We start from the raw sequence: 27,506 nt of genomic DNA on the forward strand, positions 1-27,506 counted from the left end.
TTACAAGTAAGGAGTTGTAAATCGTCATGAGTAAGTAATATGATGTTATTGGAGATTAGTAAAGAAAATAAAGATTTAAAGTTGTGTTTATGTAGGTGGATTTAAAGTTATGAATTTTAAATATATTTGGTTGTTCCAATGAATTAACGTTGGATGGATTTCGAATTATCGTCATTTCGAATTTATGTAAATACAACGATGTTTACGATGAATAAGGTGACTGAGATTTTAAATCTATTCTTCAGATTTCTATGGCAAAATAAAATCCTATCATCCAATTAGTATTTTTATAAGTTTAGTTTGATATCACAAAGTTTCATCAACTTCAATTAGTAAAAGGGTATCTCATGTATCTTTTTTATTTTAGTAATGAGTTGCTAATACAGTCTTTCTAGGACAATTGACGTGGACTATTCTTTGTTGGATATATTATCACTGTTAGAAATTTCTAAGGTCATGAGGTGTAAAGTTTTGATAGAATTCAAATTGCCTTCTCTCTCAGTTCATGATGGTATTGCTTTTTTCAGGACACGGTAAATTTGAGACTTTAGGAGCTCTAGAGATTTCTGGCGTGCTTTTGCCAACTGCTGGAGGCATTGCATGGCATGCTATTGATGTCTTGTTTTGTTCTATTTTCATTATAGTTTGCATAATTTTATGTTTCTTTCCAGAGATATAATTTTGTTTCATGTTTAGGAAATCTTTTCGATTGCTCCTGAGATTGTTAATCAGTCCTTGGCTCATGATCACCTGCATGATAATCATCACCATGGGCACCACCATGGAACCGACATGGACCACCTGATTCTTGCTTTGAACATGACTCTGATATATATAGCTTTTAAGGAAGGATAAACATATCGCTATCATTAAGATAAAAACATCATTTGGTGCCTAAAGTTTTACAAAGGTTTCTTTTCTTTAGTTTTGTGGTTGAATTTCCCAAAATTCTGAAATGCAACCTTTTGAGATATATCCTAACCTCGGATCTTTATGTTGACTTTTTTGTGCTTTGATTAAACCATGCTATACTTGATAAAAAAAGATGGCAGGTGAGAGAATAGGCAGAGGCCTTATAAAAGCAAATGCTTAGCATCATCGCGCTGCTGCTGCTTCATCAATAGTGGCCCTTGTTGGGGTTAGTATATATATAGATAAATAGAATTCGATTATTGATTGATGCTTAACATTATTATGCATATAAAGATGTTCCATTTGTTTGAGATACAAATTCTGTATTTCCTAAAACCTTGGACTCAGTCAGAGGTGGATCTGATAGGGTCCAAAATGCAAAACTTTGACAACCGACATTTTCTATTCAAACGTGGTTAATAATATTTAGCAGATTGTGTACTGGATCCAAAGTTTTGAAATTCATATACTCAGCTGCAAGCAGTAATTTCTGCTTACTGATTAGAATAAAAGAGGTTAATGTTGTGAATTGTTTTTTTTTTGTGTTAGTTGTTTGCCTTGCAATGAATTGAGGTAATATTATTGGATATTCTCATTGATTACAATGCTTAAACTCTTATATTTTTCGACGCATCATATACTACACGTCAGCTTGTTTTTTTTGGGTATTTGAATTTTTTCCTCAGGTTCGAATCATCAGTTAGCCACAAGGGTTCGACTATGCTTATAATGATGAGTGCAGAACAACACATTTTGTACTTTTTGGGTTTCTATTTTTGGAACACATAATGTAAATTTTATGTGAATTATAATGTGGTTATGTTACTTTACACAATATGATGTGATACCTACATTTTGTTATCGTTTGGGAAAAAATTTAAAAATGCTCATCAAATTAAAGATATAATAATGGTACTTTAAATATGAAATTAAAACATTTAACCTTTACATCTATTGCACGCAAACATGTACAATTTTAGTTCATGCAATCTTCACAATGGATTTTGTTTGTAATTTCTCTTACTACATACATATTTATATGCTTAATTACCTAACGCTTAACATGCTTGTTATGTTATAAATTTTCAATAACCATCTTTTACTAACTAGAAATTCAATATATAAGCCAAATTCAATTGAAAACAATCATTACTATACATGTATTGGATGTTAACAATATTAATATAACTATCAATTTCAGAAAGATGTAGGCGAACTAATAAGAAGAGTTTAATTCAACCCAATATGGGACATCATCTTACGAAGAATGCCTAACATGGAATCAAAACTATTGCTCTTACTAAATTATGCAACAGGCATTGAGGCAATCTTAAATACTAACGAACTCCATCAAAACAACCATGACATTAAATGAATAATAAAATCTTTATATTATATTATCGAAAATGCTTATTCGTTGTACATGTACGTAAACGTATTATAAACTTTAGATTAATACGAGCTCGTTACAATTTTTATTCATATACTTTACTTTCTTTTATTAGGCCATTATTGTTATCTTTTATTCAGCTGTCTTATGAATTAATATTAACTCTCATATTTATATGTCATAAAAAACTCTAGGTTACAAAACTCATAAATCCAAAAAAAAATTTAAACAAAATGAAATCCTGTCTTCATTAACAATTTTTGAAATTTCTTTGATTACCCTAAAAAGTTTTGTGCTCTTATTGATTGTTTAATGGCTCATATTTCAACTCATATTTAAGTTAAAGTTATCACATTTATAAATTCATTAGCGTCAACAACATCATTAAATGTAATACCCTTACAACTAATACCAAAATACAGATACTCTATTTTCGAATTTATAATAACTTATTTATGGAGTAAATCCTTTGTTATATTTTAAGATAAAACAATACATTATATTCAATTTGCAACATGTTATTAAACTTCTCTTATTTGAACACCAATTCAATCTTTTTCATAACTATTTTTACTTTTATAAATTTCTTGTTTTTCATATTTTTCACTTTGTTAAACACAGTGTCAAATTGAAATACTAATCGTTTGAATACGGATATAGAAGAACATAAAAAATACTATATTCATGATAATTATAGCTTTTAAATTTACATTATTAGATAAAACTTACACAAATATAAACACGTGATTAATTACTCTGAAAAAAAATATAAATACTCATATGTTATACTGTAAATCTGGGTAGGACACCTCAAGAATTGAGGTGCCCATACCTAGTGTTATACAAATACACAAAGCGCGAGCCTTGTATACGTAATATATCCAATCCAAGCTCTCACCTTTTCCACTTTTTGACTAAAATAATATCAATTATTACCCATAAAGAATTGCAGCGCTTCCCACTCCTCGTCAGATTAATTCTTTAAGGGGTCAATTCTGTGTGTGAAGAAACTCACGGGTTTTCACCCCCTCCAAAGGCTGAAATCATGGCGAAAAAGGCTGTTTTGATCGGCTGTAATTACCCGGGAACGAAGGCGGAGTTGAAGGGATGCATCAATGATGTTAAGCGAATGTACCGATGTTTGGTTGAGCGTTTCGGGTTCTCGGAGGAGGATATCACTGTGCTTATTGATACNATCATTAAATGTAATACCCTTACAACTAATACCAAAATACAGATACTCTATTTTCGAATTTATAATAACTTATTTATGGAGTAAATCCTTTGTTATATTTTAAGATAAAACAATACATTATATTCAATTTGCAACATGTTATTAAACTTCTCTTATTTGAACACCAATTCAATCTTTTTCATAACTATTTTTACTTTTATAAATTTCTTGTTTTTCATATTTTTCACTTTGTTAAACACAGTGTCAAATTGAAATACTAATCGTTTGAATACGGATATAGAAGAACATAAAAAATACTATATTCATGATAATTATAGCTTTTAAATTTACATTATTAGATAAAACTTACACAAATATAAACACGTGATTAATTACTCTGAAAAAAAATATAAATACTCATATGTTATACTGTAAATCTGGGTAGGACACCTCAAGAATTGAGGTGCCCATACCTAGTGTTATACAAATACACAAAGCGCGAGCCTTGTATACGTAATATATCCAATCCAAGCTCTCACCTTTTCCACTTTTTGACTAAAATAATATCAATTATTACCCATAAAGAATTGCAGCGCTTCCCACTCCTCGTCAGATTAATTCTTTAAGGGGTCAATTCTGTGTGTGAAGAAACTCACGGGTTTTCACCCCCTCCAAAGGCTGAAATCATGGCGAAAAAGGCTGTTTTGATCGGCTGTAATTACCCGGGAACGAAGGCGGAGTTGAAGGGATGCATCAATGATGTTAAGCGAATGTACCGATGTTTGGTTGAGCGTTTCGGGTTCTCGGAGGAGGATATCACTGTGCTTATTGATACCGATGATTCCTACACGCAACCCAGTGGTCGGAATGTTCGGGCTGCTTTGCATAATCTGGTGAATTCTGCTCAGCCTGGGGACTTTCTCTTTGTGCACTACAGTGGCCACGGCACGCGTCTTCCGGCGGAGACCGGGGAGGATGATGATACTGGCTATGATGAGTGCATTGTTCCTTGTGACATGAATCTTATAACTGGTAAGCGCCGGATCTGTATGAATCTGATTGCGTGATTTTGTGCTCTGAGTGTGTGATCTTGTCTTGTCTGTGTCATAGGTTGGTTAATTTTTCTGTATTCATTTGAAACCGATCGATTTTGTAGTTGTAAATAAAGGAAAACGGGTAGCTGGGCAACTTTTTGTAAGTTCAAAGAACTGGGCTGTGATCATTAATGGAAGACATCCTACAAAAGAAATGTTTTGTTTCGTTATGCTCCAAAGAATTTGATCTGAGATAAATGCTATACAAGATGACATTTTTTAATCATAGATCTAAACCTTGATTATGCAACCAAGGGTTATTGACCCTTTTTGCTGATTATATGAATATATTTAGTCTAGTTTTAGCGTTTGGCAGACAAATGGATATTTGAGTTTGGAGGGTCTCACTTGTGTGGTGATATTTTCTTTGGTTCCCTCAGATGATGATTTCAGAGAATTGGTTGATAAAGTACCAGAAGGATGCCGCATCACTATCGTGTCAGATTCTTGCCACAGCGGAGGCCTGATTGATGAGACCAAAGAACAGATTGGAGAGAGCTTCAAGGCAAATAGTGGAGGAGGAGGCGGTGAATCTGGCTTTGGATTCAAGAACTTCTTGCGTCGACAAGTTGAAGATGCGATCGAGTCACGTGGTTTTCACATCCCGCGAGAATTAGGCTTTGGTGGCCACCATAGGCGACACCACGAAGAAGATGAAGGGGAAGAAGAGTCAGTAGAGGGACCAGGGGACGCCTACACAAAGAACAAATCTTTACCTCTATCAACTCTGATAGAGATACTCCAACAAAAAACTGGCAAGGAAGATATAGATGTGGGCAAGCTGAGGCCAACACTTTTCGATTTGTTTGGCGAAGATTCGAGCCCCAAGGTCAAGAAGTTTATGAAGATCATCTTCACCAAACTTCAAGGACATGGAGGAGGAGGTGAAAGCGGTGGGTTTTTGGGAATTGTAGGGGGTTTAGCTCAGCAGTTTCTGCAGCAGAAACTTGAAGAAAATGACGAGGGCTATGCAAAACCTGCCTTGGAAACACATGTTGGCAGCAAACAAGAAGTATATGCAGGGGTTAAGCAGAAGGGGTTACCTGACAGTGGCATTCTCATCAGTGGCTGCCAAACGGACCAAACATCAGCCGACGCTACACCCTCGGGTGATGCCAGCCAAGCGTATGGGGCTCTGAGCAATGCCATTCAGGCTATACTTTCGGAGTCGGATGGTGAAGTGAGTAACAAAGAGCTGGTTCTGAAGGCCAGGGAGCTGTTGAAGAAACAGGGTTTTACTCAACGTCCTGGGCTCTACTGTAGTGATCATCATGCTGATGGTCCTTTTGTTTGCTGATATGATTGGCTTAGGTTGGTTTTCCAATATTTTGGTTACTTGTACGAGGAAAAACTTTTTGGGACTCTGTGTGTGAAGGATATTTCGTGTCGGTGTGATGTGCTTGTGTTGCTTCTGTGTTTCGTTTTGTGGTGGATCAAATGTGCAATAAATATTTGAATACAATTGCTGTGGATGTGCCAAATGTTTTGGTTTGCAGCGTTAGTCGCAGCGACTATACATATGCATGCTTTGCATTTCAGATCTTCTGCTCCCCAGTTGTCGTCCATTTCTTATTACGTGTACACATTCCTTTTAAATTTAGATATGAATGTCCTATGAATGTGTTACATTCAAACTAATAAAGATTTATATTACTCAATAGACAACTTTTTTGAGAAGATATATTTTTTCCGTTTAAAATTTATCATTGATGTTTTTGTTAATAGTCGGTGTAGCGGAAAGGACGACGTAAAAAACAGTTGTCATCATATAATTATAGGTTGGATTAAAGTGTATGATGCATGCACTGAATATTGAAAATTGAGTGAAAGCAATCAATTTCTCAAAGAGCCGACAATGTTTCAAATGTCTAATATAGATATATTAAACTAATAAAGAGTAGCTTGTAAACTCAAAAAATTTATGTTATTGACAAACTTTTTGTAATGTTATTTTTCTTGAATTTATGACAACATAATGTCTAAATCAAATTGTTCAAAATGGTTGGTACAGTAATAAAAAAATTTAATAATTTTTTTCACATATAATTATCATCTCTCTACCACATCTCAAAATTTTTAAATTTCTAAAAAATAATCTTTATTTATACTTTTAAATTTTTGCATCATCATATAAATAATAACATAAAAAAACTGTTATAAAGGCTATGCTAGCATTTTATTATATTTGTGAAAAATAAAATAGTTTACAAAACAAATAATTTGTATCGTTCAATCACTGTTATATTTTATTTGTAACAATATTTAATTTATCGATACAGTGGAAATGTTTAGAATTAACCAGAAATATGCATGCAGAAGTATTTATTAATATTTGTTGAATGATCTGACTAACTAGTTTAATTTTATTACAAAGAATATGTCTATTATAAAACAAACTAATCAGTATATATTTGAAATAAAAAATAATACTTATGACAAAAATATAATCTTTCATGGACAATACCAAAGATTTGTCACACAAAATCGACATGTGAGACTGTGTCATTAAATTTTTTGTGCATACGAACTCTCCACTAAAAATGAGATGAATATGAAAATGCACTAATCAAATAACAAAGCCAAGTTTCAAATTATTACAAATGATATGATTATTATTTAATTTTAAAATAGAACTATTATAATAGTTAACATGTGAAAGAACTTTATTGTAGGCTTTGGAAATCAGTTCAAATTCGTCTAGAAAATTTATGTAGAAGTAACTTGACGAGTATATAAACAAATAGTAAAAATATTATTTATAATTTAGAGAGCAATAACATCCCCTTATTATTATCATCATCGTTGTTTTGAAAAGTTAACGTTCCCTTATTTTTATATGAATGAAATAGAAAGCAAACAGCAGGCGGATCTAACTAAATAGAAATTCATTTTCATCACAGAATATTGAAAGCATAATGATTATATCATTCCATCCTAAATTCTTGTGTCAATGTAAACTAAAGAACACTACTACTTCCTGCCACATCCTATTTTGCATTTTATGTAGCAGAAAAATGATTTACTGTATGTATACCAAAGTGGGATTGTGACTATCACAACCTCCCTATATTTCGAGTACAATAATGCCATGTGATTTACAAAAAAAGTGCGTGGCCTAAATAATCAATCATAAAAACTGTAGCTAGAAATCGTTGGCCATGAAGCAAAAAATGACATGTTTCACCAAAGCAACCCAGTAGCTGGCTTCACCGGTGCAAGCAAAATGTGTGGCATAGAACAAAAAAATATTGATCAAGAAAGCTCGTCAAGAAATGGCAAAATAAGTGACGTGTTTCTCACTCGTCAATGTCTTGAACCCAGGAAAGATCTGCACAAACACCGGGATTATAATTATGGTTCATGTACCGATACCTGCTCTATCATTTCATTACGCAAGGAAAAAAATTTGCCACAATCTCTGAACTAGAGGACATATAACCTAAACAGAGATGTTCATTTACGGTGAATGGATATCATGTGAAGTAGCTCGGCAATGAAAATCTTGAGCAAGTAGGAAAACCCTGGCCCCAGTACAAACTTATCATAGTGTTCCATCCCCCTCCAGCAAAACGAGGAAAAGAAAAGGAAATGAAGAACAAAAGGCAAAGTGTGAATGTAGAAGAGTGTCCCCCATGGCCCCATATGACAAGTGTTGGTATAAAAATTAGAATAATAAATACCCGACCATATAAATAAAATTATGTGATTAACCTAGAAGAGAGTAAGAAAACCTTGAAGAACAGATCCAACTGCTGCATTCGGGATAAGCAAACCAACAATCCGTTGACTTTCCGAGGTGGTCTCTATACGCACAACTCGGATTCGCTTGTGGCTTTGGCGAGCCTGAAAAGAAACATGCATCTTTTTAAATTTATCAATGAAAAATATAGCAAAATATCAGTGGCCAAATAGAAGCAGACACCATGAGAACAAGTAAATATCTCCAACTCTGTAACTGAAGGTAGGCTGGGGAAAAGGTTTACATAAGGTTAAGAAAAAAAGTCAGTTTTATGCGCAAATCAAGCACAAATAGGTCAAATTTCTAGGCAAAAATTCCCATATAAGTACAAAGAACTCTGGAATCTGTAACCCTGCAAGCCCAAGGGAATTATTTTGCAAATCAAGTAACTTTCTTGGTTTAGTTGAGTGACATAGATGCACAAGTGGTTTACTTGAAAGATGGCACATAAAAATCCTAATAGGAGAGTGCGTGTATCATGTATGCACTTCAACAGCTTTGAAGATATAAGAATATAATCCATGCAGTCTACTAGATTAAAGTAATACACAATCTAATCCACTGTCAGATCTTCAATTATATAACCAGTTGCTGCCAATCCATATTCACCTACAAACAAATCAAACAAATAAAAAAAGGAACTAAACTAGACATCTCAATTACCTGCTTGGAAAGTGCCTTTTCAACAGTTCCCCAAACAGGAAGAATAAGTCCCCCTAAAATATTCACCTCCTGTACTCTTCTACCAACAGTGCAGAAATTTCCCAGCTTACAATTGGTACCATGCATGCACTGAAATTGAAACCATAAATAAGCTATGCCACAACTAGGTGGTATAGTACAACAGAATGTAACTACTGCGAAAAAATACATAAACAAGACCAGTTTGGTTTTTATCTAAAGCATCTTTGCGATATATAAATTGTGAGGTATGGAATACAAGAAATAACATGAATCTGAATGCACGCAGCAACAGGGGTTATTTATTATTATGCCAGCTCAGTATTTGTGTATGCATTTAAATCAAGTCATGGAAGACCAAGATGTAATTCATACATGAAACTATCCCGTGCGTATAACCACCAGAACATATATTTTTATCTCTTTAACATCTCCGAGAAATCAAACATCAAAAAAGAATTAATAGGACAACATATAGGGCTTAAAACTGGTCCCGGGTTCTAGCATCTCATTTGCTTCAATTTCAAGGAGGCATCAATAATTAAGACAAGACACTATAAGATAGCAGTAGCAGGCACATTTCAGATTTACCCCATGAGTGGTCCCATTCCACTAACAGCACGTAACTGTTGCAATGTTGCACAACCTTCAAAGCCACGGCCTAAATCCTTAATGCTGACTGGCAATGATTGTTTATGAGAAGTAAAATGCAAATTCAGACCATAACTTTAATAATTTTTTTCTTCTAGAAATTTGAAGTCATCGTTATGTTTGCTATCTATGAAACCAGGAGCCTTCTCTGGTCAAAATTACATTGTGTCGGAAGTTTTTTACTTTTCAACATTCACACATTTGATGGACATTATGAATGGAAACATAGTGATATGACAAAATTCAGACAGTATATAGAACCAGCATTATGTCATCATATTTTAACTAATAAAATGCATACCAGCTTAGATGAAACTTCATATTCATCCTCCCAGCCTTTTTGAGCCCTCTCCAGAGCTGAAATTTTTCTGTATTTGTCTTTAAGTTCTGCTAAAGGCATCTCCCTGGAAGATGAAAGAGAGAGGACATCCAGAAGACTGCACAGACACAGAAACTAAGGAAGAAGAGTGATAATATATTATCCAAAACATAGTTACCTGATGGACTCGCCAATTGTTGGACGGTATATTTTGTACATCCCAGAAGCAACACTGAATAAAGACCGAGAATTCACAAATATCAACCCAGCACATTTACTATGTTACAATAAACACATAGCAGATTGTATTTTATACATCGAGCAGAATATTCAACTAAAACAACCGACAGCAGTCACTATGGTGAATTTCTTAAAGAAAAATGTAGATGCATGTTTCTGCTCCATGATAAGACTGGCAACATATGTCATTCAATGGGGGAACCTCTATAGCGATGTAAGTCAATCTGCCTTTGGCCAGGGTTGGATTGCTCGTCAGTTAGGGACAGTGGAACACAGGCAAGTGCATTTTTTGGTAAAAGTGAAGAAATAATTTGTAATTATGACAATTGAAAGACAATGCATGCCATAAAGTTTCCCACAGCTATTCTATTACGATAAATCCACGTGAATTACACCAAATGCCACTCCTTGACATACAAGCAGTGGACACCCACTTTCAAACTACATCTAACATGAGTATTATAAATAAGTATTTCAAGTCCTGAGAAAAGTGTGAAAGAAACCATCAAGCTTGTCCAAATTTTACTCCAGTAACATGCTATGAACCCACGCAATGGTAACTAATTTCATAAATATTTGGGAAAATATGGTCAATACTGATTTTGACTACTACTGACAGCATGAAAAGGCAATGGTGCCACCAGTATGTCAGAAATGTCAATACTCTTTTCACTAAAACTATATGATAGATGCCAAAAGGGCACCATCCTCAGGCTACTGCAGTATGGAATGAATATTTGACAAACAAAAATACCCTCACCGTAAACTTTCAAGGACTAGAAAAAATCAATTAAATGACTCAAGGCATGGGATTAGCCTGGACTAGCCTGGACGATGGGTGATAAATATACAAATGACGACAACACGATGGAAGGGAAGGAGAGTCAATATACAAGCCATGATAATAATTACAAAAGAAAGAAGAGCTAACAAAGTCAGCTGTTCTTTCTCCCAGCTACCACTATCCCAGCTATGGGCCTACTAGATACATCAAGTGAGAGCGTCGTGTATGGCCAGGATCATTGCCTAATGAATTTTATTTATAAAGCATTTCTCATTTTAAAAAGCATGACAATACTGACTCCAGAACAGCCATAACAATGTTCTTGTTCTTGTTCTTGTTCTTGTTCTTGTTCTTGTTCTTGTACTTGTAGATGCATGTAACGATTTATTGAATATTATAATAAGATCTAATAGCCATACTTTTCAAATGCTAACATGAAATGCGACTTTCCCATCCATTCTCTCCTTGATTCATAGAATCCATAGTTACTTGAGCAAGTTACATCCTTCTGTTTCTCCACAAGCAATGTGGAAGCAGACTACACATAATGATTAACATAATATTAGAAAACAGAGTCGTGATAAATGAAAGCCAGTAACTCATGTTTGCAAAAGAAAAATACCTCCCATGTCATTCCTCTGTCCAAAGTGAAAGTAAACAGCACGGTGGATGCCCCAGACATACTGTCAACATGAACGGTCTGTCCAATGCAGCTGTTAGTAAACATTATAGTTCTAACTCACAACAGTGAAAAGGAAATTCAATGACCTTAGGAGTTCCCTGCAATTCAATGGTGTTGGCTTTCATGTCAACAATCCCAGAGTCTAGATGCCCTTCAACACGTGCATTTTGAATGATGAAATCAAGGATACTAACAAATAACTCAAACAGCCTGCAGCAGCATCAGTATCAACTGTCATTTCATGTATGTAGGAGAAGCAAAAGCATCACAACCTGACTATAAAACTGCGGACCTATTCTGAATATCGGGTGGGAGGCCCAAAAGTCGGTTGAGGAAACGACCAACATCTTGCATGTCTGAATCAACTATACGCCCAGAAATTTTTCCGGAGTCCTTCCCATTACCTGAACACCATAATAAAGTAGAAAAATTTAACAAAAGCCTATGCCATTTTTTGAGTTTCAGAAGTTTTTTCCTTGTACTTTTCCCATTACAGTAAAGAACAAAAGGAGGTGGATGGTTAAACTCAGTAATTAAGGATAGTGCCAGGCATAAATTCCACCTATAATGCAAACAGCATTTTATTTGAGCAACAAAAAAAGCATGTAAAACAGCCACTATAAAAATAAATATTACAAAATTATATCGAGTAACTACTTTGGGCACCATTCACATGGAAGAGAAAAAAGAAAAAATAAGAGTGGCAAAACTAGACATATGAAGAGAAGCAGATAACTATATTGCTAAGTTATTACCAACAACAGAGTCTCTAATTATCCCTACAGACACAAGAGCAGCTTTTCCCTTCAGAATGAACTCTTGCATTGTATCAGGAGATGCACACCCTGGGGGAACAACAGGTAAGCGTTCCTGATCATTGGAAAAATAAGAGTTTTAAAAAATAAAAATATTTAATGGGTGCAAAATGTTGGATATGGTATGAAAACATTCAAACAGACATGTTAAGCACCTGTTCCATGAGTCCTCTATACAACATCACTAAGGCTCTCTTCCCATAGGCACTATCATAATTATAAGTACTAAGAGATGGCCCAGCCCTGCAATGCACTCGAGCCTCAATGTGGATGATCATTGTGATAGAACCAATGATAATAAACTCGGTCATTACACTATTGTAAGACAATGATTACCTGCGGTCTCCCTGCGTCAATGCTCCAAGAGATTCGAGTCTCTTGGCAACAATGGATGCAAACCGGCGTTCGCCTCCAAGATTTGTGAAAAGCAACCTGCAAAGCATAACATTAAATCACTGGTCATCAAGTTAGATCGTAGATTATATAATGGCAACCCATACTGTACTTTGCTGGTTAAAAATATCAAAAACTGTATCTGACTATTTACATCATAAGATTTATGATATAGTTAAATAACAAGCAAAGAAATCTAAGTATTCACAACCTTAGCTTCAAAAGGGTATGTAATATGTTGAAGATAAGGAATATAATCAGATTTGATCGTGTATCTCTATAATTAAGGATATAGTTATTATTCATTAGGAAATCCAATAATTTATGGGATTGTATATTGTGCTTTATATAGACTATGTTTGTCTATATATTACGCGATAAATGATTGTAATTATTCATTTTGAAATATTGGGATTTATAAATTTTTACTCCCAAAATATTACGTCTTTTCCTCCAACATGGTTTCAGAGCCGTATGGCTCGGTCCATTAAGAACTCATCTTTTTCTTCGAATTTTCAGCCCTAAGTTGTCCTTTGCCACCACTTATTTCTACAAGCAACGATGGGAGAAAAATCTGAGACCCCTCCTCCTACCAATGAGACAGTGCAACCTGCTGTGGGTGAATTGCAGCAGCTTCATTTTGCACATATCTTAAATGGGAATGATTATCTGAAATGGTCACAGTTAGTCTAAACCACATTGAAGGGGAAAGGCAAACTTAGTCATCTCACTGGTCCTGCACTCAACAAGGACAACCCTAAGTTTGCAGCTTGGGACGAAGAAGACTCTCCTCCTGGCGTGGCTATGGAATTCCATGATGCCAGATATTAGTGATACTTGCATGTTCTTAAGCACAACGAAGGAGATATGGAAAGTGTGAGACAAACATATTCTAAGAAGGGAGATGCTGCCCAGTTTTATGAAATTAAGTTCAGACGGGTCAAACCAATCAAGGCGATAAATCGGCCACACGATATTCACCAAGGGATTGAATGGCCCACCATTTCAAGAGATTGTTTCCAAGCTGGAATGACAAATATCTACTCACTAGCTTGAGGGGGAGTGTCAAAGATAAGGAATAAAATCAGATTTGATTGTGCATCTCTATGATTAAGGAGATTGTTATTATTGATTAGGAAACCCCTAATTTATGGGATTGTATGTTCTGCTTTATATAGTCCAGGGTTGTCTTTATATTAGGTGATGAATGATTGTGATTATTCATTCTGAAATAATAGGATTTACACATTTTTACTCCCAAAATATTATGTTCTCTTGCTCCAACAGGGAACAAATTTAGAGTAAAGCTAACATGTTATGTTCGAATAATTTACTTTCTCCCAGTGATACAACTTGCATGATCGAACCTAGTCCAAGGTTAGTATGCATGTTGTATCGGAAATACAGAACTGGATCACATATGTTGGCTGAAATTAAAACTTAAAATCAGAATGTCCACAATTTCTTTACAACTGTTAAGCATGTTAGGAGAGGTTCTTGTAGCGGAGAAAAGTTTTCTACCAATAACTTCAACCTAAGCAGAAATGCACAGTGCTGTGGTTGAGAATATTCAAATCTTCAACAGCAAATTTTGAAGAATTCACTGGCACATTCTACAATACCATATTGCCGTAATAGATACAAAAAGAAGATTAGCTGAAAGTGACATTTTCAGTTTTGTTGAACATCACAAAGCACAAAAAGGTTGCCTGAAGCAACAAATGGTATTAGTTTAAATCGAGGCCTAAGCAGAAACCCACCTATACTCGGGCGCTGAAGCTTGATTTGACCGGTGAGTTCTTCCAAACTGTTGGATAGCTCGATCTGCGCTCCATGGTAGTTCTAGAGTTAAGTGAACTCTCCTTTTCTGACGTGAGAAGAAAACAATCGAACTCAAATGCACAAATACTATAAAATGCATTGAACTGGTCATGACTCAGAAGACACTTATGCAATGAAATAAAAAAAAATATAGGATCACCTGATTGACTGCTCTTCTATCTGCTTGTAAAGAAACACCAGCAGAGCCAGCCTCAGAAATTATAGCTATAAATTTTTTACCATCCATGAACAACTGCTTTTCATTCATATTCACCATTTCCATTGTCACATCCTTCCTAAAGATGGGGTATGGTGAACCAGAGTAAAGAAAGATAATTGAAAACAATCATTACATACAAGTAAATGCTTACGTGTTTCGTGCCTGATAGGTCACACCTTTCCCTCCAGAAGCCCTGACAAGCATACCCCGCCTCCCGGTTATTTCTGCGACATTATCAGGTCCTCCAAGCTGCGAATACAACAAGGTCGATTAAAGAGAAGATGTTTGGAACATGATTATCTAGAATGGCCATTTTCCAATACACTATTCTACCTGATCAATAATGTCATCCAAGGGATTGTTAGGAAGATCCAATGAGCGTATTATTTCCAGTATTTTCAATTTACGCTCCATGGCTCCTTCATATCTAATTATATTTCAAAATCAATAAATCGGCCAAACAAAAACACCATCCAAATTTATAAGATGAAAACAAGAACACTATTGACAAAAGTCACACCGTTTCATCACTTCTTCATGATAGGCATGTCTTGCACGTAGATATTCCTCGGTTTTTTCCTTGCACGAGTGACAATACCAATCACTATGTATCACTTCTTCAATTGGAGGAATTGCACATGCTGGGTGAACAAGCTGGCTGCAGGAGGTACATTGAAGCAATTTCTTCCTTCCCTATAACACATGGCATGGACAATATAAGTTAACAAACGTTAAAAAAACATATGGAAAGAAATTAGGAAATCTTCTCATAATTCAAGAACAAGTAAAAAACGAAAATACCTCTTCCGTGGAGCAAATGTCGCAGATCTGAAACTCATCATCAGATTCAATTTCAGGTTCAGTGTCAGCTGCATTTGACAGAAAGCATTAAACATGAAATGAGACATTGAATCATAGGTCTGGCACAATTAAAGATTAAGGAGATGATGAATGCTGTCTGCAAGTCTGAACACAGCGATGGAAACAATGGAGTTGGTGTTTATGGATGGTAATCCACTGAAAACACAATTTTTAGGTTAACCATATGGGATGCATGAAAATTTTGAAGACTATTTCAAGTGGAACATAAGTTGTGTGGGTTACAGACCTATTTTAGGTGCAAATATAAGGGATAAATTTGAAAATTGATTCAGATTGATCTGATATGGTTCTGGGATAATCTTCAATTTACGTTAATTACCTAGCTTCTTTTTTCAAAAAAAAAAAATCAGTATGATAAGCTTATAATTGACTTGTTTGATTGATATTACTATTGAGATTTTCTTCCTACATTTATTTTCTCTAGTCCTCTACTTCTTTCCCTCCTCTATTCTCCTCCTCCACCATTATTTTCTCCCTTTACTCCTATATCAAGCTGCTAGTGTGGTGTACTGCCACTCTTAAATCTTTCTATGTAATTATATACTCACGTTCTTAACAAGCTTCCATTAACAACCAAAATAGAACCATACACATCAATGGAAGGTGCTACCCAAGAAAACGAAATGTTACATTAAGGAATATAAGTTGAATTATTTTGACCATTAAGCCAGACAAATATAGTGAGCATGAGGCATTAGTTGATGCAGCAACTACGTTCCAAGTCGTAAAAAATGTCAACTTGTCAAACACATTAAAGAAGGTAACTTAAATGCTGGTCCCAAGCTTATGAAAGGAGATATTCAGTCAAGGAAATCTTAGATTACTTTCCGATTGCCACTCGCTTTCTTCTTCACTTTCATCATCCCACTTGGCAGCTTTCCTCGCTCTCCCCGTAAATGAAACACCTGGCGTTGCCGAGTGTCTCTTTCTTTGGAGCTCTATTACACTTTCCTCTAGTGACAAATGTAAAAATAATTACTTTAGCACATGCAAGAGGAGCAAAACAAATTAAAGGTGTAAGATATATAATGTGTGTGTGAGCATGTACCAGGGAGAGGTTCAGGCTTCTCTGGCAGTGGATAATTTTCCTCAACAAATTTCAACAGCAACTCGCGAGGTCCAGATATGAAATCATCAAGTTCGAGACCCTATCTCGTTAAAAACAAAAAAAAATCAAGAAGCTAGTTGGAGAGTTAATCGTGAACCTAAAATTAATAATCTGGATACAAAAAATAAAATAAAATAAAAAACTACACTCGTGTCAAAAAAAAGTTTTACAATATTTTCCTAACATTGGCAACAATAATAAACACAAAAAATTAAGATGCGTGCTCCACAAGATTTACTGGCACAACACACTAAAACGAAAATAGTGGAAAACAGGCTCACATATTTTATTATAGCTTCTTCTGTGCGTGCTTCTCCAGTGCTTTGTAGGCCTATGACCACACATTTATTGTCCAGCAATCCTTGTTTAGAAAGACTTACCACTGCAGGCACCTTAGCTGCCATGCACATGTGTCTAAAGAAGCGCTGCCAAAGTGCATAAAAGAAACAAAGATGAAAGGAAATGAGCTGGCTCTGAAGTAAGGAAAAGGTTAAAAAGTTGTATGCTACTATTTTTAATGTGTTAACCTGGTGACTAGCCCAGTATAATCTCCACAACTGACTAGAATTAGGCCGCTCAGTGACAAGAACTGCACTAGCTGAGAGCAATTCCACTCTCAACTCAGCCCAAAACTCTGCAGATCTCTCATACATTTCCTGAAAACAGCAGTTTGTAAGCATGAGGTGGCAAAACAAGAGCTCTGATAAAAAAAAAACATAAAATATTCGAAAGGAAAACAGCAACAACTACTCACAAATTTAAGAAAACAAGTGAACATCATGAGGAAGTTAAAGATTTATTAGTTTTGCAAATAGCATTAATAGATGATACTGTTACAGAAATCTAGAAACAACAGAGAGATAACATGTTCTTGAAAAGAATTGAAGCATTTTTAACCCATTTGATTTGGTTGCCCCATGTTCAATATAAATCGAAATGGGTTTAAAAATCTCCAAGATTAACAAGGGCTCTGAACAGAATTTCCAGCATTAGCAACAAACTTGAATAGTTGGATTCTAGAGTTGCGAGATCTTATCATAAAACGGTAAGCATGAGAAATGTCATGCACTCATGGTATTGAACTACTCAATCTACAATTAGCAGCAACATGAATAAAGATGATGCATCTAATATCCGAATATTCATTTCCAAGCAGGATGACAGATAATGCCTGGTACCGTCATTTTGGCTTCCAACGGCACTTCAACAACTTCGAACTCCACGCCTTTGTAGCTGAGCGTTCGACAAACATACATCCCCCTAAAAATCAAGAGTATTGGTCAATTTACGATCTCTCAATACACACATTTTTCCCCTATAAATATGTTAAGGCAACACCTTGCTTTCATATCCATGGCAACAAGTTCTAAAGCTCCAACACCCCCCTTCTCTATCGCACCTGTAAATCATTAATGAAACTGTTGCTTTAATTTCACACCAATCAGTGAAATATCCTGATGCAAAGATGCAGGCAAAAGAAAATTAAAATACATTTAAAATAAATATTTGTGCGACAGTAAATATCAAACTTGTGGGGCACATAATATATGCATGAATACCGAGAATTGTATCATATCTGATATTTTGAGTGGATGAAACAAGTAATATTTTTGGCCACAACAAAAGCACGAGCTGATTCACATGGAATGATAAAGACCACCAATTTGATCAAATGTATCCAAATGAATAATCAATAATGTGCTCTTGAGATCATTGTCATGCTACATCAGATATACATTTTATTCTCTTCTGATGAGGCTGAGAAGATGGTAAGAAGATGAGAAAACAGTGCCATGTCCTCGCCTACTAGAAATGCGAGGTTTCTTCCCAATAAAATTCAATGTGAAAAGATGAAGACACTGGAAATCTCAGAAAAGTGCTTGGGCAATTTCATTCCAAACAGAAAGTTTGGGAACGACAAAAATAAGTGGATATTGATGCATAAATGTAGGTGAGCCTAAGACATGCAAATGCTGTCTCCGAGAACTGAGAAGACCAATTCTTTGTGTTTCAGGAAGAAACTATGTGATTGCTATGCAAATTATTCCACCAAAATAGTACATAACCGACACTAAGCATATTCTTGTTGCATTGTATATAAGATCAAACCTAAAAAGTGACGAAAGTCAACAAAAGATGTTCCAGCTCCCCAAAGACCAAGGCGAACCATATAGCCCATATTGCGAGGTTCAGAAGCACCAGTTGCAGAGCAATAAATGACGCGAGCTTGAGGGAGTCTGGCCTAGAACATAGGAATTCAAAAGAAACACAAAATATCCATCATCAATAATTATATGACAGTACTATTGCAACTCAATGACAGAAACTGCAGGTGAAAAGGAGAAAAAAGGGATTATATGTGAATGAATAAAGTCAGACCAATGCCATGGACAACTGACACGACATCAGAGAAACGCCAACAAACAAAAGTAGCAAGAATTAAAACATAAAGACAGAATGCAATACATGTGATACAAACCCTTACTTGCTCCTCTAATCTAGCTGAGATGGCTTAGCAAAGAGAAGAGAACCAAGTACACTCGAGATACTTTCCATAAAGATCTAAAGCACGAATCAAAAAGGAAAGAGAACACCAATAGTAGCACAAAAACCAAGCATACAGGAAATTTTCAACCTAACGTCTAGAAAAGATGCATTTCCCATAACATGGTAAAATAGCTGATTAGTCAATTATGACGTACGCTTTCGCTGCAAATATACAAGGCATGTAATGCATTCTTTCCAAAACAATATTTTCACCAATTTTTTTAACAGCTATTTACATTTTTATCAATCTTCCCAAAATAATTATCACATTAACTTAGTTTTTCTTCACTTCCCAAAATACTCTATCATTATATTATACTCTAAACAACTATACTCTAAAATATAAAAATATCTCACCTCCAGTTATTATTCACACACGTACATCAGATCAAATATAATATTATCATGCTTAGCAAACCAAATTATCCACGATTCTACTAGTAAAGTAAAATTGCCCTCTCAATATACAAATATACAAAACTCTAAAAGTGATTTTTTTATCGCAAAAAATCATTTTCAAATTAGATCTCGAAACCTTTCCACAACAGAAAAATAAAAATTGCATTTAATATTCTGAAAATTACAAACATACAAATTTCACTGAATTAGCTTCTGGCATATGCTATTATCGTGAAAATGTCATGTCTTAACGGATTATCAATTTTTTGTTCTTTGTATGTGTTCCCATAATATAAGATGTTCAATTTATTATAAAAAGTTATACAGCTTTGAAAGACATTCATTATGAAATATTATTCAGAAAAGTAAATTATAAATAACCAGTCTCCATAATAAGTACAAGTTCACCTTGACAGAATCTCTCAAGGCAAGAATAATATTTCTTTCTATTTAGTTGCAATAGAAGAAGTAAACAAAAGGGGAGCACTAAACTGGACATATATCGACAAAACTTAAGCAACTTCCTCATTTGTTCAGTTCGCTTTAAATTGGGTCCATGAGTTTCTTGCACCGTGTGAGTGAATCATAAAGCAACTCACTAATTAAATTGAAAGTAACACAAACTTCAACATCTCTGTGCAATATCTCTGTTCGTTCAGTTTGATTAAAGTACCTGTTTCTTTTGCTGTTTTCTAGATCTAGATTGATTGTTATGGTTAGAGTTTACACATAGAACTTTAACTCAGTAGAACCAGTGACGATCTGGGAAATCAGGTGTCTGGGATTTGCAAGTGAAGCTGTGGTGATAGGTTAGCAAAACAAGGCCTGCCTGTGCCTGCTACATCACTTTCATCTTCATATTAATAGCACTGATAGTACAAGTAGCAGAGGGTGTTGGATGAGAAGAATAACTACGGAGAAACTCCTGATGATTTCTGATACTTGTTGCTGAGACTATGATAATTCCCAAAACCCAAAAATCTTAACAAAATAAATTTGATTATCAGATTCAAGGTACAGGGAATGGTCCAGTGTGAAATTGCTTTCCACTTCATTAAGACTCTAGACTTAGTAATTCAGGATGCAAGAGAAAGTAAGGACTACTGCCAGCCTGGATCCTAGGCGCAAGGGAAGACGGGCTTTATCAATGTGAGGAACTGAGATGTAGATACTTGAGAAAAACTGTCACATTTTATAAACTAGAACACAACAATAAACAAATATCCATATGTCTAAAATCTAAAATGAAGTACTATTACATTGCATTTTATCTTGGATTTATCATCCCTACATATAAGAGACACTTTCAAGCATTTTAGGCACGAGCTTCACCAAAGGGCTGACAGTAAATTGCAACTAGGCACAAAGCCTGAAAACAGTCACATAAACAAAAATAACTAACGTTAACAATGCTGTATAATGTTCCGAAATACAGAAGCGCATCCTCTCTTGATCGGCATTTCTTCTTTATATGCTAGGTGAATTCAATAAGATACCTTGGGGATCTTACATATTACAGGAACATATAGAAGCAAATAAAAATCAAGCACGTTAATGCACAATGGGTAATGCCGATTCAACTACTTCACAAAGAAATGATACAGAGGCACCATGAACTGAAGTTAAAGAGAAATCAATGGGTAGGGATTTAAGAGTAAGGAGAGACAAGATCCAAATACAGCTGTGGGCCGAACTTACTAGAATAGAGAAAAATTAAAGATGACGAGTACAATATAATGTTTAAAAAGTGATTCTTAAACACTTCAGAGCATGCAAGAAAAGAAGTGCAACCTGAATATCAAGAACGGCTTCACCTGTCTTTGTTGGCTGTCCTCCAGCTTCAGGGACAAGATTTTTCGCTTTGTGACACTAAGATAAGCAATTAAATATAACATGTATTATGTCCAATTTCCTCCCATCATGTTAGTAGCTTTCTGAATTCCAATGTGTATTATACTCAATATAAGCTACCTCATCAAATACTACTAGTCCATCAAATTGTCCACACCATTGCACGAGCTGATGCAATCGAGAACGACCTTTCTCAGAAGATGCAATGAGGCTGCTATACGTCAAGAAAACAACTCCCTCCTTCACGCCAACAGACTTTGAATCAAGTTTAGAATATGGAAGTTTGTTCAAAGCATGCACTGCAAACAAGAACCAATCAGAACTTCCAACTTGAAAGTTAGGAACGGAACACAGAAATCTCAGGTGCTTCAGGTATAAGTAAGTGTATCAGTCTAAATGATGGGATGGTTCATTGATGGTATACCGGATCGACAGGAACAGACATAAAAATGAAAGTTAGGATGGTGGAGGCTAGGCAAGGATATGCTATAGACTACTTGTCAGTCATCACAAAAAATAAAAGAGAGAGGGATGGTGCAATTTCCGATCACTTGCATCTGCAGTTGCATTTTGTTGTATTCTACAATTGTCTCCTTTTTCCATACTCATAGTCTGTCGCAATAATTTAAAACACAGGGGATCTATTCATGATATGTGTCATCCTGATAGGTTTGGCCACCTTCAGAGATAGATGACCAACTAATACCAAACAATAGGAAAGATAAAATTTGCTATTATCATCTTATATCGCAGAAAACATATCATGACATGCAACAAACCACATGGAAAAATGAATCACCAAAATAAATAGAGAATTTAAGCAAGGGGTACCTGAAGCCAGATTTAGTTTCATAAAAATCAAAATGTATACAAAAAACCCAACATTTTTGGTTACTAATTATTTATAAGGATAATCTACCTTCTATACAAGTTGCACCAACATCATCCAAATCTCTTCTAGCATCAAATTTCAAGTCTGAACCAACAGAAATCCACCTGAGCAAGATCGTAAAAAAAATAAGAATTTTTTTTACAAATATGGACAATCAAATGCCTCATGCTAATGCTATCACTTTATTCATTCAAATGATATCTAGCAATACGAATGCGATGAGACGAGTGCTTCTCACTCCCAACGCTTACAATGCTTTTCTTCTCCCATGGTGCCAATTCTCCCATATCAATCCAGCAATTGTTCTTCCTTTACCCACCCCAGCACCATCTCCAAGAAAAAATCCAGCTCTGGCACCATTTGCTAGGTGCTGAAGATGCCTCTGTCATGCCAAAACAATTATATAATGGATTGGGGCGGAAAACCACAGAAGATAATGTGAAACTTTCAACCAACCTGAGATGCATAGACCAATGTTTCAATCTGCAGGCATGACAATGACTTAGAACGTTCTAAATCATCCTTAATCTTGAGATCATAAGTGGGCTCAGGAGGCTGTATTGCTGATAAGGAAGATGTCTCCACAATTGGGTCTGGGTGGGGAGGACCAATGGACAATTTTGGAGGTCGCTGTACAAAACAGATGAGAAAATTGGCTAAGATAAAAGAAACTGAAGCTATATTCAAATCCATAAATTACAAATGGCTCATGATAGCATACATAGTCCATAAATGTTTCTCCCGCCAAGCCACCTTCATCTTCTTCACGCTCTACTTCAATGGCAACCTGAAGGAGATGGAAAAATCATTAATATTCTACATTCTTATGATATTATTTCAATGCTAAATAAATGCTAAAGCAGAAACCTCAAAGTAGATCAATATTATGGACCAACTTTTCCCAACAAGGTTCCACAATGTTCAAGGAGGCTTGAATTTAAATATGGAATATCCGACGACCTAAATAAAAGACTGGTACATAGTTTCGTCCTTCCAAGACATGAGCATTCATATGTATTAAGGAAATACCACGATCATCATGGGCATGACTCAACATATCCATGGCATGAGAAATATTGAACATACAGTAAATGTGGAGGTCCTTGTCATAATACCCTACCTAGTTACAGCCGAAGAGGGAAAAATGGTATGCAGGTGTAAAATATGCAAGCCAAAGCAGGATAAAAGGAAGATATCAATTTTGAGAATTTTGATGAGAAATGGCTAATATAATTTAAATATTTATATTTTTATCAAGCCTCATCATAATAGTACACCATGTATGGTATATCTACAATAGTTTGGCCATTATATTTTTTAAAAAGTATGTACAGAAATAAAATTTGATAAAATGTGTGATTTAGCAGTATAAACCACAATTTAAATAAATCTACCACATGTGCCACTGGCTGTAATTCTGCATGCTCCATGAAAAGAGAAACTGTAGATATATAATGAATTCATTTTTATGTTTGTCATTTAAATCCCCATCATAAACTTAACTTCTAGGCTATATTTGGCTGAAAACATTATGGAATTTCGATTAAGATGGACAGAAAAATCTATTATTGATTATTCTAATTCCAAATCCTATTTTAGAATTTAGAAAAATCGAAAAATGTCATTTAGGAAGTCATGTTTAGGAATAAATACAATTTGAAATTAAAAGTTAACTTATCAAATTTTGTTTGCTAGAGTACCATTTTTTTTAGATTGTTATCAAATTTTATTACCATCAGAAATGATAATAACGGCATTGATATCATCTCATAACCTGGTTCTAAAGCATGAAACACGAAAATCATAGTTCGAATATACGTTAATTATTCAAAAAAAAATCCAAATCCCACAAAATCATTTATGTTTTGATGGAATTTCATAACTCAAAATACGAACAAATCGCTTAATACAAACTCTCTTTCAGAACTCCATTCAACCAAGCGGTTAAACTAGAATATTCTATTTGAATCCCTTCCAATTAAATCAAATCCTGGGTTCCAGACCGAGGGCTTCAGTTCTTCCATTTCTCATTTTTCTACATCAAATGGAAGCATTATGAAAGCAGTTGAAGACAAATCATATTTATGATGGATCAAGTATAGGTATACAAAGTTGATACATAGTATTCAATCAAATGCACAAAAAAGGAATTAAGACAAAGCATTCCTTATAGATCAAGTAAATATTATTTAGATTCTAGCATTCCTAACAAACATTTCCTCACTCCACCTGTATGAAACTATGACTAGATTTTAAGTTTCATCGTCGGTAGGCAGCTTCCTCACATTGAAAGACATGAGGGCAATAAATAATAGGGAGTAAAGTTTTCTTCTGGAGACATAATTTTTAATGTTGATCAATAATGATAGTCAAGCTAAATGGAGAACAGAAGTCAGGACTCTCTCAGCCAATCAAGCATAGTGAATTTGGAAGATAATAAATCAAGAAAAGCATTTATTCCTAATTTTATCCACGATCATATCCTTACTTTTTTGAAATTTACTGTATAATCATCATCATCATCATCATCATCATAGCATATTCCCTCTAGTTGTGGGATCGGCTACATTGATATTTGTTCTCCAAACTAACCGATTTACCCACATGCTCTTAAACTAAGATCTGAGACATCTTCCTTAAACACTATTATCCAAGTTTCCAATGTTCTACCACTCCTTCTACTCCTTACATTAACCTGTCAATCTAAGATATGTCGGATTGGGATAGTATTTGGTCTCCTCTTGATGACAGAAAAATATTACAAATCCAGCAATTGACGAATACAGAAAAAGGAAAATAAAATAAAATTTAACTTTGAACACAAGCATTTTTCATGCACAGAAAATCCCTAAGAATAAAATGCTTATCAAGATCCACATACTGTAGCAGATAATCCACATTTAATCCTTCAACGTAGTAGATACATAATAGTCTAACAAACATTCTCACCCGAGTCTTTTGAGTAGATATAACTTATCCATTTAAGATAACTGATCGAGCTAAACTCTGAAATTGATTAATTCACTTGCTCTAGGTTGATTGTGCATTAACGATGTAAGGTCAAACCATCCATGAAAGTAATAAATATCTTATTATGGTCTGACAGTTCCTAGCTCCAGAATCAATAATTACTTTCCTAGCATAAAAAGTAATTGTGGTGTCAGAACAGAAATAAGAATCCATGAGAAACCACCGATATTCCACATCTCGGTATGTGTCTCTCTAAAACTACCACATTTTAACACACTTTACTGCACATATAAAAGGCTTATTTTCATTCATTTAACAAAAATGTAATTATGATTAACATTAACGCAAGTCATTTTTAGTAACTAGTTTTCTAACACAGAGGTATCAGACTTTGGCAGTTTGGCTATCCAATGAAAGTTATTTTACCTTCTTCAATGATTTACTCTTGATACTCTGTTGTATCAACTTTCTTTTTTAAAGACTAAAAGCATGATATGGGGTATAAATGAAATTGATCAAAGTAAAAGAAAAAAAGAAAGAAAAGAAAACCTCATTGACTTCTTCAGGAGGAGGTGGAAGGGGAGCAGAAGGCAATACTTGCCCTGTCTTGGATAGATCAACAGCGAGGCTAATGAGGCACTGTGGGCAATTGAAACGCGACAATCCATGGGGTACGTTGAGTAATGCCTTGCAGTTAGCGCACGATAGCTGGATCTTGGAAGGATCAATTCCTTGAGCAGTGGCATTCCTCTGTTGCTGGGACTGCGCTTGAGACTGATTGGCACGCATCAACTCTGGAGGAAGCATCTGAGGTAACTGGCAAGTAGGGCACACAAACTCCGTCAGCCCGGGTAGAACGGTCAGCACCATCTTGCAGCCCGCACAACGCACCTGGCATCCCCCGCCGAGAGCCGCGGCCCCAATCTGTGCCGGCGGTGGTAGAGGCAGCGGCGGCAAAGGAGGGGTAATCGGCGGAGGCGGCAACGATGGCTGCCCCATTCGGTGATGCGATTTCGGAAAGATTGCGATTATGTTGGGGAGATGAGAAAAAATGAAAAATTGTGTGAATGTTGAAGTGAAATCAGGTTTGATTAGGTTAAAAATTGGGGGTTGGACAGAGCGGCAAAATGAACAAAGGTGTGGGATTTGTGTTTGGCGCTGTCTGTACGTGGGCACGTCCCGAACTCGACGCTGAATCCTATATATGTGCATGCGTCAACAACGTGATTCAACCAATTCCTCGTACCACCGTCATTTTATTATTTTTATTTTAACCGGTTTTTGCTGGATCGAACCGGAGATGTTTATGTCTCCACACTATAATAAATATTGCAAATTTAGATATATTTGAAAATTTCAAAACGTAACGTTTTTTAAAAAAAAATAACGAAAAGTTGAATCGGGTGGTAATTGTAAAAGCTCCATTTTGCTCCATGTACAACTTTAAAATAGTTGTGTATCTAGGTATTTGCAATATATATATAAAGAGTAGATATCACATGAGAAGGTCTCGCGGTTTTTTGTCCATAAGACGAGTTGACTTGTTTCATATTTAAAATAAAAAATTAATATTTTTGAAGTAAAAAGTAATATTTTTTACTCATAATACGATCTCACATGAGTTTTTGTGATATATAATCATAAGAACAAATCTTTGCATGGATTTTTTGTTAATTGAAATCTAAGAATATGCTAAAAAGAATAAGTCGTGCGATTATCTTTCGGACGTGTGAAAAAAAAAATAACAAATTTGTGGACATGATCGAAAAATAAATGATATATTATTTTTGTGGATGATCAATTTATCGGTATTATTTGGATGTGTGCCCAAAATATGAATGAAATTGAAAGCTAGCTAGCTATTGGAACTGGTGCTGTTTGGTTTTATTTAACATTTTATGAGTTTGTGTGTTTTTCTTTTTGAAAATCATAGTAGAATTAA

General features: G+C 35.1%; 2 protein-coding genes across 3 annotated transcripts; one reads left to right on the forward strand and one right to left on the reverse strand.

The window, feature by feature from the left end:
* Positions 1-4,002: 4,002 nt before the first annotated feature.
* On the forward strand, positions 4,003-6,042 carry LOC140964685 (metacaspase-4). Its single transcript, XM_073424557.1, has 2 exons — positions 4,003-4,508; positions 4,951-6,042. The coding sequence occupies exons 1-2, from the start codon at positions 4,163-4,165 to the stop codon at positions 5,865-5,867; spliced, it is 1,263 nt and encodes a 420-aa protein (XP_073280658.1). The 5' UTR covers positions 4,003-4,162; the 3' UTR covers positions 5,868-6,042.
* Positions 6,043-7,440: 1,398 nt separating this feature from the next.
* On the reverse strand, positions 7,441-26,746 carry LOC140963794 (protein FORGETTER 1). Of its 2 annotated transcripts, XM_073423197.1 has the most exons (32): positions 26,114-26,746; positions 23,316-23,381; positions 23,051-23,224; positions 22,846-22,976; positions 22,622-22,698; positions 21,823-22,001; positions 21,643-21,720; positions 19,015-19,147; positions 18,244-18,304; positions 18,084-18,165; positions 17,433-17,561; positions 17,187-17,330; positions 16,846-16,945; positions 16,622-16,750; positions 15,717-15,784; positions 15,436-15,608; positions 15,249-15,342; positions 15,067-15,164; positions 14,856-14,991; positions 14,635-14,741; positions 12,818-12,913; positions 12,637-12,724; positions 12,422-12,536; positions 11,959-12,070; positions 11,753-11,876; positions 11,607-11,684; positions 11,404-11,522; positions 10,139-10,192; positions 9,943-10,045; positions 8,973-9,101; positions 8,302-8,413; positions 7,441-7,898 (listed from the first exon to the last, which is right to left on the reverse strand). In XM_073423197.1, exons 1-32 carry the CDS (start codon positions 26,561-26,563, stop codon positions 7,867-7,869), a joined length of 3,771 nt encoding a protein of 1,256 aa, XP_073279298.1. In that variant the 5' UTR covers positions 26,564-26,746; the 3' UTR covers positions 7,441-7,866. The 2 variants fall into 2 exon arrangements, 1 of the variants encoding a protein (XP_073279298.1); XR_012172757.1 differs by lacking the exons at positions 7,441-7,898; positions 11,404-11,522 and having other exon boundaries at positions 8,312-8,413.
* Between the last annotated feature and the right edge of the window lie 760 nt (positions 26,747-27,506).

The sequence above is a fragment of the Primulina huaijiensis genome, chromosome 18 (assembly GCF_012295235.1).
Source record: "Primulina huaijiensis isolate GDHJ02 chromosome 18, ASM1229523v2, whole genome shotgun sequence".
Lineage (NCBI taxonomy): Eukaryota > Viridiplantae > Streptophyta > Magnoliopsida > Lamiales > Gesneriaceae > Primulina > Primulina huaijiensis.